Below are 11,533 nucleotides of genomic sequence, written 5' to 3' on the forward strand. Positions count from 1 at the left end.
TCATAACAGTGAAGTTATGAAGTGACATTTGTTGGAAAAGCAAGAGGTTCTCCTCACCAAGATAAGAAACAGATGGAGGAAGATATTTGCCTTCTGTTTTGTCATAGATGACATCAATGCATTTAAATTGGAGGAGGAAGTGAATTGGGAAATTGAGATGCACTGCAGTTGAACTGTCATTGTAGGAAAAATATATCACTCAACACTTTAACACTATCCCCTTAAAAGCCTCCTTTTAGTGTATGATCTTCTCAAGTACAGAGAGTGAGGACAGGTTCTTTTTCTGTACATGTTAAACTGGAGGTTTTGATTGGATCATCATAGTTTCCACTTTATAGAATGACTAGGGAAAACTTTTATGCTAAAACTTCTTAGAAATTATCAAGCTGATGTGTTTAACACATCAGATAACCTTTGTTATCTGATTGAGAATTCATAAATGTACTCTGTTGGGAAAATTAAAGCCACTTGTATGTTGTTCTCGATTGTAAATTAATTATCCTAGGATATTTGAACGGACAGTAGCCAACTCAGAACCACTGAAAAGGACAGGACAATAGTGATACTTTCTATAGAAGCCAGATTTTGCAATACAGATATGTGGTCTGTAGGTATTGAGAAAAAATAGTCACACAATTCTTATTAATAAAAATGAGAGTAAACTTGTAGATGTAACTTTAATTCTTCTGCATCGGCTCTATTACCATAAAATTTAGAATGGTTAGATTGTATGTAAATGATTTAATTTTAAAAGCTTTATTATTGTTTTAAAGTTTGTGCAATCACTAAGAATTGGAAGAAAAAATGTACAATAAAAGATATATGTGTTTTGGGAATTCAACAACTTTCCAAGTTAGGAAGCTTTATTATTTGCTCCAATTGGGACATTTATTGCTCTTCCATATGTGTAGGTTTTATGCTTCTAGCTGTTATCTCTCTTATTAAAAGTCCCATTTTGTATAGGCAAGTTCAGCTTAGCAAATCAGTGCCTAATGGCATAGATAAACTAGCTGAAAATAAGAGGAGCATGACAGAAAGCAATAAAGTTAATCTGTTCAGCTAAAACAAATACATTCTATTGGAAAGAATTCACTGTAGATAGTGAGCTTGGCTAATTTATCTCAAGGCAAAAGGTAAGACTATCTTATTAAGTGTATTAATTTGAAACCATCTAAATGTAGTTAGCTCCCTAATCTAACATTGTCTAAATCTAAAATTTAGAATAGTTTTAGTTTTTTAAGAACACAATTACTTGGTTAAACAAAGATAGGAAAATAAATAATTTCTTTAAATGCATGGCATAAAGACATTTAGCCACCAACTCAATGAATGGTACTTGGTACTTTTTCTGTGTATGTCTTATAGGCACATTAACTTATGGACTATGCCTACATGTTTTGACAGGTTTCTTGTTTTTTCTCCATCAGCCTTATGAAGATCAGCATAGAAAGCACAATTTTTGTACCCTGGTAATAGTTGAAAGTTAATAATGAAGTAGTTTCACAGAAGTTGTTTTCATTTACAGCTTGTTGGATAGGGTGGTTAGGTAGATCATGATCTCTACAAGGCCATTTCTATGGATTTGATGGATTACCTTGTAAATTATGTATTTCAGCTTCACTCATGGAGCAGTCAGTCATTTTCAGGTCAGCTGGGTTAAAGATAATAGTATCTTAAAGTCACTCCTTTTTAAGAAAACAATAGTACTCATTTATGTAACAGATCTTGTAGAATTTGTCAGCCTATTATTTCTCAGTCAATGTTACCCTAGCATCTTTTTAAAAAATTTATTTAGATAAATTCATTATAATAGAACCTATGAAGTATACCCTTATAATCTAGAAATAAAGCAGTCTAATTTCTGTCTCTCAGTTCTATATGGATATATCAGATAAAGGAACATTTGATGTCAGAAATATTCACCTTATATTTGAACTTTCATATATTCACAGAATAAGAAACAGAAGTCCTGACATTACCTACATCTTGCACATAGGGCTTCTAATATCACCCTTTAATGCCTGAGCTTTAAAGTCAGGTTCTATCATTTTTATTTAGTGAATAATCATTTGTCTACAAAGTACGCAATTTTATATACCTTAGTCTTTGTTTGCTTTAACTTTTGTTACACAACATGAATATGGTAATTTTATTTAACATTCTCTTCCACACCAAGATTTTCTTGCCTTGGATTGAAATTTGAAGCTTCTGAACTTTCATTAATATTTATATGAAATAATTTAATGCTTATAATGTATTACATGAATACGCTATTAAAAAGTCAAGATCATTAAATTTGGAAAGTTGTGTTGCATTTTTTATCATATTTTTGTATTAGCCTACAACTGATAGATTATTTTTTTAATAATTTTTAAAATTGAGGTTTTAAAACAAAGGTTAGCTAACTTTTGATTTCCTCTAGATAATATCAAGCATCAATAATGAAATATCAATTCTAAAATCAACTTTGGCATCTTTAAAATAACATAGTGAGCTGATTTCCAGTTCCTAAATAATTCCAGAAACTCAAATTAGTATATTCATTTACTCAATCACTTATTCAATAGGTATTTATTGAGTAAATACCTATAGGTATTTATTGAGTAAATACCTATATCATACTATTGTCTAGGTACTGAGAACATAATTGAACAAAACGGACAATTTCTGAAATTCTTACCTTCATGAAATTTATTTGTAAACGATCCTAGAGATCTTTGGCATGAAGTATTTTGTAATTTTTCTAAGACATAAATGTGAGTCACGTGGACTAGGTGGGTACTCGAATACAAGTTGTCAAGCTAGAGGGTAAACTACACAAGGCATCAAGCATCCACTGCCCAAAGTGGTTTTGTTTTTGTCCACTCAACTACCAAGCAATCTGGCGAATATCATATTTTGCCTCATTTTAGAGAAAAGCAAGATACTATGACACTATTGCAAATATGAAAATATGTAAAGAATGTGCCATTAATGCATATCAAAGGTCTACTTTACATTGTAGATTGAGCATACACAGGCTGAGAAAATCTACCATCGAAATGGGCCAGCTATTTTTCTCACTAGAAAATCTATGACTCTCTATAAAATCTGGGGGAAAAAATCAACAGAACTTGGCTTTGATATTTTAGGATTTTAAGATTTAAATTATCCCTAAATAGTGCTGAGAATGTGTGTGACCCCTTTGGGTTTGAATAATTTGCTTTGGAAATCATAAACATTGTCAAAAATTTGTTTAAATGTTAGAGTCAGATTCATGCAACCAAATTTGGAATTTCTATTTTTGCAACAAGTGAATCAGATTTAACATTTGGCTTTTGACTACTTGATAATGAGTCATTTGATTGGTACTCTAATGGTCTCTAATTTAAAATTTGTAAATGAAATATGAGACCTTGTATATCCCCAAGATTTAGAAAAATGGCTTAAGATAAATTCTATTTTATTGCCAAAATAATTAGATCTTCATGGAGAATAATAAAAAGTGTTGTTAGAAATAATAAATCAAAATTATTTCCTTTCTAAACATAATCTATCTATGTGGTTTTAGTTGTAATGGCCCTTATTGACTTAAAGGTATCTATCTGTATCTATAGTTTACATGAAACTTTTAGAGTGCGGCTATACTTATTTTAGATATAGATTCAGTGATATCCACCTTTTTTTCTGAAATTTTAATTTTTATTATGCCCTAAAGAGTGGCACAAGCATCATGTCTTCTGAATTCAGATTTTGACAAGAGGCACTTCCCTTAGGCTGCCAACGAAAGTTGTCAGTGATATTTCCCTGTAAGGGGTAGCTATCTTGTCAGTGTTGGCAGGCATCGCAATTTAAGCTTTGTCTAGTTAAAAATAGCCAGAATTCGTGTCCTCTTGAACTTTTTACTCTTTTTTGCAAAGACCAAGAGATGTGATATTACTTGAGGGCACAGCTATATATCTAGGATAAAATTATTTAGCTTTTTTTTTTTTTAATAAGAGGGTAAATTGTCCCCTAGAGTATTGAAAACATGATTTTTCTTTAGCTTTTAGGGGAGGGGAAGAAGAATAGTAGTATTAGATAAAGTAAAACCAAACAAACGAACAAAAAATAAACCTCTTTCCATTCTTATATTGCTTATCTGCCCCCCGAGACATGCAGAATTCCAAAGACACATGAAATAAGTCATGAGTTACTACTTTGTACATTACATTCCACCATATCTGGATGTGCTGTTGTCTGGATTTGCTATTGTGTTCAAGATGAACCCTGGACTTACTGAAAATAGAAATAAAACACCTAACATGAAATTTGTTGGATGAAAGCAAGGCATGAACTACCTCTGCATGACCTAGAACAAGTCAGCTAACTAATGGTCCTTGGTTTTATCCCCTCTTAAAGTATAAAGAATGCTTCCACACCCACCATCCAAGAGTAATGGCTTTTTATGAGCAGTTGTCAGAGAGAAGCCTTCCAGAAGACCACTGAGCAAAACCTGCAAGAGGAATAGTCAAGCTCTTTCAGCAGAGGTGGCCCAGAGCCTCCTTGTCAACCTTCTTAGAAAACCAGTGGTTCTTCCTCTGAATGAATGAGTATCCTCACCTATAGCATTGACTAGACCAATTATGAGCCTCACCTATGGTATATGGGCCAATAATACAGTTAAGTCAAGTGTACTAAGTAATTTACAATTGTGATGACTGACTGCCAAGATTAAGGGGGTGGGAGAATAAGGCATTGGCATATCCTTCAGGATCCTGGGTTGAACTATATACTATTGGACCTTCCATAGAGTAACCATGAGTCCCGATGTTGCCCGTAATATTGGAAGCCTTCTCCTCACCAGTGATCCAAGTTTTATTTTTCTATTCTTCCAATTGTTTTCAAATTATACCTGCCTACGCCTGGCCTCTCTAAGGTTCTCAAGCATTTGACCCTTGGGAGTCCAGGGTAATAGAGGCTCATATTTATAAGATAGATCTGCTCTTTAGTGTCAGCGTTAGTTTTTCCTCTTAAATGATTACGTAGGTGGGAGGGAGTTTGGAGACTCTTTGGCACTACCATTCTGCTTCCGTACACCAAGCACACTGAAAAAACACACAGTGAAGTTACCTCCAATTCCTTTTAGGTTAGGATTTTAAACAAGAAGATCGATTTTAGCAAGGTTCAGTCCAGATGTGGTTCCAAGGATAACATCAAACATTCTGCTGGGGGCGGAAATGTAAGTAGAAGCTTCTGTGAGAAAGCTGTCCTGATTGTGTGGAGCCTTCTGCACAGCCAGCAAACTGTCTCCTTTTCTGCCTCCTTGCCAACGCACACCCCTTTCTTGCTGCTGCTCCATGTGGTCCACTGGTCTGGGAGATTGTCAGCCTCACATTTCAGGTGATGGGCTTCCCATCCTTCCCTGTAAGATCATCAGCAAATTTCGTGCTTTCAGTTGAGGAAGTAAACCTTAATGGGGTGCACTCAGGGAGATGGAAAACCCACTTTATTTTCTGATTTTGTTTGCTAGCCTCCAGCTTCAAGGTATTTGCTCACGCTGCCTCTGTTCTCCTGCAAAAGTAACCTGGGCACATACTTTTCCAGCTTCATTTAAATTACTCTTGAGGCAAAGACCGATATATTGAAAATACCCAAAGTCTATAATGTCGATCTTTTGTGCTTCATTATTCATGAAAGTTAGGATATCACTTGGAATGATACAAAACTGGCGAAGCAGAGTTCATCTGTAATTCAAAGTGAAAGGTTGCAAATCCCAGTATACACATCTTGATGGGATTTTTCCTGTCTCTTAAATTGAGTGGAAATAATATCCTATGAGAGGAAGGGAAAGATGAATCCATGTTTCTCAACTGTAGTTGAGAGTTGAAACAGGAAAACTCAAGCCAGATCCTGTCACCTAAACTTCAGGTTCTGGCCATCCATGACTCAAGTAATTTACAGGGTATCAAAACCAGAATTCTCACCTGTCTAATAACTCTTAGCTCCTTGTTCCTCAGCTGGGCAGAGATGGAGTCAAGCAGTGAAAGGAGAGACAAGCACTTGCCTTCTCCAGCAGTTGTCCCCTGATGCTTGAAGCAGTTCTACTGAGCTTAAAAATGTCACTGTCATGGGAAATGGATAGCAAGGTTTTCTGGTCTCTTCCAAGGGTACTGGGCTAAGCCTCAGGGTCAGTATTTACATGGACAGAGTTGTCCTCCTTCCTGTCACCCTGACTGTAAGTACACACCACCTACCCTCTCACAGAAGCAATGTTGGTCCCAGTAAATACCTGAGGAGATCAGAGGATCAACCCAGTTGTCCTCTACTGCAGGCACTGCTGGTCAAAACGCCTAAGCAGAAAAGGATAAGTTGAGTTAACTAACGATCTTAAAGTAAGTAGCGGGGCTTTCGACCTCCAAAGCAATAATCTCAAACTTTCCTCTGGAGAGAATCACTTCTTCAAATGTGCAGATTCCCTGGTCCTATTCCCAGTGTCCGATTCAGTAATTCCCATGTACTTCTGATGCAAACAAACAATGAAGCACACTTGGTGAAGCACTGTTTTAAATACTGAGAGAGGTAATAAATAAAACACGAAAAGAAAAAAAAAAAGTTTGCTATCATTTTATAATTTGCTGTGCAAGAAATTTTCCATTTAGCCAAGATAGGACAACATTTTAGAAAAGGATTTTTACAGCCGTCTTCTTGTATCTTAAAGCAATGTTGATCACCTTGTATCTATAAGTACTGTTGGTCACTTTTACGTAAAAATCACTTTTTAAAGAATAATTTATCTCTTTACTTGGCTCTTTGCTTATGGAAAGGTTTAACATGCTGTGGCTTCATACTCTGAGTGACAGCTTGCCTTATTAATCCAGGTGTTTCTATCTCCTTGTGGCATGATCTGTTTTCCACTAATAAAATCTTCTATTCTAGCATTTTCCTTCACTTGGGTCCTTCTTTCCAACCAAACGTGGGAGGACATATGGGAGTTTATGTGTTCTCGTGTATGTATGTACTTCAGTTTGGGTTCCTGGATATGTTGTGTGTTGTGAGTTTGGATGTGTTTCTAGATTTTATGTGTGAGCTTGGGGGCTTATTCATGTCAAAACTATTATAAGCATATTTTATGTGATTCGCACAGGTACAGATTGTTACCAAGAAGATAGACCTCAGCCATGTGACATCCAAATGTGGCTCTCTGAAGAACATCCGCCACAGGCCAGGTAAACAAATAGTTTTTGATAGCTTGAGAAATATTGAATTGGATTCAAGAAATTGACAAGCAAAATTTTTATTGCGAGAAATACCTAATTGGAAGGATGTTTCAAAATCCCGATACTTAATCCTTTTATTAATAGAAACTTAAGTTAGAAATTTAGACCTCTTCATTTGGACAAGTAATCTCAATTACCATAAATAGACCATTTATTATAGGACAAGTTAAAAATTAAAAAATATATAAGATGCATTTATCTCTGTGTATTCAACATTCATAGTGGAGCTTTTTTGAAATATATAGTCTATAAAATACATTGGGCCATATATTTGTACATAATTACATGGGCTAAAAGCAGCATTTCTAAAGATTTTTCACAAAATTGTTTTTTTTCTACATTATGTAAAATAAGGATTGTGTTTAAGCAAAGCTGAAAAAATTTATCTGCTGAATTTCTCAGATCCTAGGTCAATAAACATTGTGAATTATCAGCAGAATGCAATGCTTCCCTAACTTATTTGACCATGGACCTCTTGTTTTTCTAGAATATCTTACAGGGCCAGCACTCCAAAGTAAAATTTATATTTATGCTTTCTAGAGATTTTTCTCTCTTTAAAGTACGAATCTAACGTATTATCAGCCATTTTGTTTTCTGAGTAATGTATATTATATATTTTTGCTAAATCCTGCCTTCACGCATATGTAAATAATGGAAAAGTATGAAATTTGTAACTTTCTTGATTTTGTAATATTTTGATACAACTTATATGTACTGTTGAATTATAAAAGGACAAGAGAAAGCAATTGATTTTAATCATCTATGCTTGGCATCTTAATTAAACAAGGTAATAGACTATTTCCATTTATCGTTGTCTCAAATGTTATCAGAAACAAGATATAAGAATGAATCCAGTAAGATTTCTGATCATGAGAAGATTATTAAGAAGGATCTATTAGTTGAAAAGCAAAGGTAGATGAGATACATGTCAAAATAGTTACATGTATTGGAAACAGGTCTAGAAATCAGGCTTCACTTGACAAAGGGTATTCATAAAGCAAATTCACTTGGGATCTTAATGCACAGAAAAATCTTATGTAGATAAAGAAAGTGTAAGATTTACTGGTCATAAAAGACTATTGTCATGGACTCCCACTTGTTTCTAACTCTAGCTCCTACTTCGATAATAACTCAATTCGATGACTAAATTCATAAAGAAGTATTAGCATAATGATCCTTAACTAACAATAGCAAGCTTTTCACAAAGTTACTTTGGAATGCAGAATATCTAAGGAGAATGTAAAGGAAACAATTCAACACCTGGAGGCACGGATTGAAATATCTAGTCTTACTGACTTCACTTCAGGACAGATGAAGCTTGATAAAGATTATATATAGTCTTTCATAATTACTGCTCCTGGTAGGTGTCAGAATTCTTCAGAATCAAAGACATAGATTTCTGAATTCAAATGGACTTCTCTACCAGTTGCATAAAAATTACTAGTCGGACTTCAACAAAAATAGACTTCTCAAGCTTTCTTTTCTGAATATATTTTGGGTTGATATTACATTATTTTTCTCTCTCAAAATACAGTTCAACAAAAATTTTAACAAGATTATATTGACACAACATAGAATCATAAAAGAAAGCTTGAAAAGGCAATTTTTATCAGAGACTACCAAAAAATAGAAAAGTAAGATCCCAAGAAAGTTGATCTCATCTAATTGAAACCTCAATATCCCCCAGCCTCTAACCAAGATTAGAATGTTTTATGAATCACACTAATCCCATCACAATCAACAAGTGAGACCTACATGGCCAGATAAAAATTCCTGCAATAATGCATATTTTGAGGGAAGGACGACTACATTTTTTCTGTAAACATGAGTTAAATAACATCGTGCACATTCTAAGCCTCTAGGAGAAGAACGAATGATGTACTTTCAATTTGTAATTCAATAACACCATTAAGAGGTTCCTGGCCAAGTAATTGGGTACTAATATAAATATCTAGGTGTAGCATAAGAAAAATACCATAAGGCCTCTGTTAAGCCTTAACAGACCTTTCCCTTTGATACAGAAATAAATAAGCATCAGGAGTCCAAAATTTAAAAATATAATAAATAGTCCATGTTTTCTTGGGTATTTTTCCCAAATCAAAATCCCAAGAGAGATGCAATAATAGTAGAGGATCATGTCACCACTAGCCTTCTAAAAAAAATACATACAACCAAAACCAACTTGCTAATGAAAGTAAAAACAAATCTCTTAGGTGGAGACGGGTAAAGGTGTCTAATCCAGCTTCTTTCCAGGTCAAAGACATCAGCAGACACTCAGAAGTGCTCAAGGATAAAATAAAGGACAATAAATACCTACCCAATGTAGAACTCCTTACATTTGCAAGCTTGAGAAAGGCAGAAAGACATTCAGAGATTGGGAGCCAACACTGAAGGGTGGCACGTAGCACTGTTATCTATCAGCAAATCCTCAAGTTTTAGACTAATGAGCAATTAAGGAAATGGCATTGTCAAAACTCTCTTAATATTATCATGTGAAAGTCAATGTCAGATAGATTTTATGACATCTGTACAAGAACTGGATCTCCTAAGATTCTATTCCTTTTGCTCCACCTACTAATTAAAATGAGAAGCTCTTAAAACTTACTAGTTACAGAAAGTTTAACTCCTGATCTGGTTTTATCAGTCAAGCTATCAATGTTGAAAATTTACAAGTGAATATATTAGCCGTATATGTACACCATTTCTAATCTAATAGTTCTTTGGACAAGTGACCTATTACCATGAAGAAGAATAAAAAACTTCATCCCAATAAAATTTGCTGCCTTTGGAATAAGAGACTAAATATTATAAGTTTTAGAAAAGATGCAGCAATATATTTTCATTGTGTTATTTTTAGAGTATTTATTATACAGATAAGAAGAACCCCTCTGATATCTTAGGTAAGGCCTGGGTAGAGGAGAAAAGTATTAATATGTAAAGTAATTCATATAATGGTATAAAAAAGGATGTCATTATCTTGCATGATATGGGGATAATGGTATGGACTAGAAATTCTAAAAAATTTCTTTCACATCCATAGTCAAAGGTATAGTAGAGTTAATTAAGCTTGTGGTTTGCAATGGTCTATCTACTGTAATCATTTTTGAGAAATATAAGTTTTAATTTTAGCAAGGCATTTAAAAGCCTTTCTCTTCCCATAGGTGGTGGGCGTGTGAAAATCGAGAGTGTAAAACTGGATTTCAAAGAAAAGGCCCAAGCTAAAGTCGGTTCACTTGACAATGCTCACCACGTACCTGGAGGTGGTAATGTCAAGGTAAGAAACAAGGTCAGGAGCTGATCTTATCTTTTTTTTTTTTTTAAATTTGATCCTTCTGAAATACTCTTTATCAAAACAAGTCCCAGACTGAAGATCTAGACATACAGGAAGTAGGGATGACAGAGCTGAGTAGACGTGAGGTTAACATCAGCTCTGGGATATAAAGATCTAGGGGCCACTTAAGATGGTTGAGTTAACAAAGACTGATGCTTGTCTTGAACAGATTGACAGCCAAAAGTTGAACTTCAGAGAGCATGCTAAGGCCCGTGTGGACCACGGGGCTGAGATCATCACACAGTCTCCAGGCAGATCCAGCGTGGCATCCCCCCGACGACTCAGCAACGTGTCCTCTTCTGGAAGCATCAACTTACTCGAATCCCCTCAGCTTGCCACTTTGGCCGAGGATGTCACTGCTGCACTCGCTAAGCAGGGCTTGTGAATATTTCTCATTTAGCTTTGAAGTAATAATATTTAGGCATGAGCTCTTGGCAGGAGTGGGCTCTGAGCAGGTGTTATGTTTATTCTTTACAAACCATAAAATAAATACTCTCATTCCCAAACTCTAGTAATTGTTACAATTTTATAAAAAAAAAAATGAATAGTATATGCAGAAATTGACTCGATTTCCATTTGCAACAGGAAGACACTGGCTTTACATGAGTACAATTGGACAATTTTTTGCTCTGCTCTGTTTTGCATGGAGTATTATCATTTTAAAAATTGCATTTTTACCTTTCATGTGCCTGAAGGCTATCCACTACATTCTGAAAGGCCTTGTTAAAATCCAAGCTGCTCATTTCACTATTCTGTTGCTGGGTGAAAAGATAAAACTGCCCATTTTAACTTATTACAGGTTAAATTAAATCGAGGAGTCTGATTGCAGGAAGGGAAGAGCATGTAAGAAATAAGTGTTTTTTTAAGTGTTATTTTGTATAAATGGGAAGAAAGATTCGATTAAGTTATTAACATTTGGGACCTGGATAATTATATCAGAGTATAAGTCAATTCAATAAATTAT

General features: G+C 34.8%; 1 protein-coding gene across 1 annotated transcript in view; it reads left to right on the top strand.

Annotated features, from left to right (window-relative positions):
• Positions 1-11,154, top strand: part of MAP2 (microtubule associated protein 2) — a 123,809-nt gene extending 112,655 nt beyond the window's left edge. Inside the window, 3 exon segments of the mRNA XM_025039439.1 lie at positions 7,106-7,187; positions 10,400-10,512; positions 10,739-11,154. Coding sequence (XP_024895207.1) covers positions 7,106-7,187; positions 10,400-10,512; positions 10,739-10,954 — 411 coding nt within the window. The 3' untranslated portion in view covers positions 10,955-11,154.
• The last annotated feature ends 379 nt before the right edge of the window (positions 11,155-11,533 follow it).

This window comes from Pteropus alecto, unplaced genomic scaffold (genome assembly GCF_000325575.1).
Source record: "Pteropus alecto unplaced genomic scaffold, ASM32557v1 scaffold3, whole genome shotgun sequence".
Classification (NCBI taxonomy): Eukaryota; Metazoa; Chordata; class Mammalia; order Chiroptera; family Pteropodidae; genus Pteropus; species Pteropus alecto.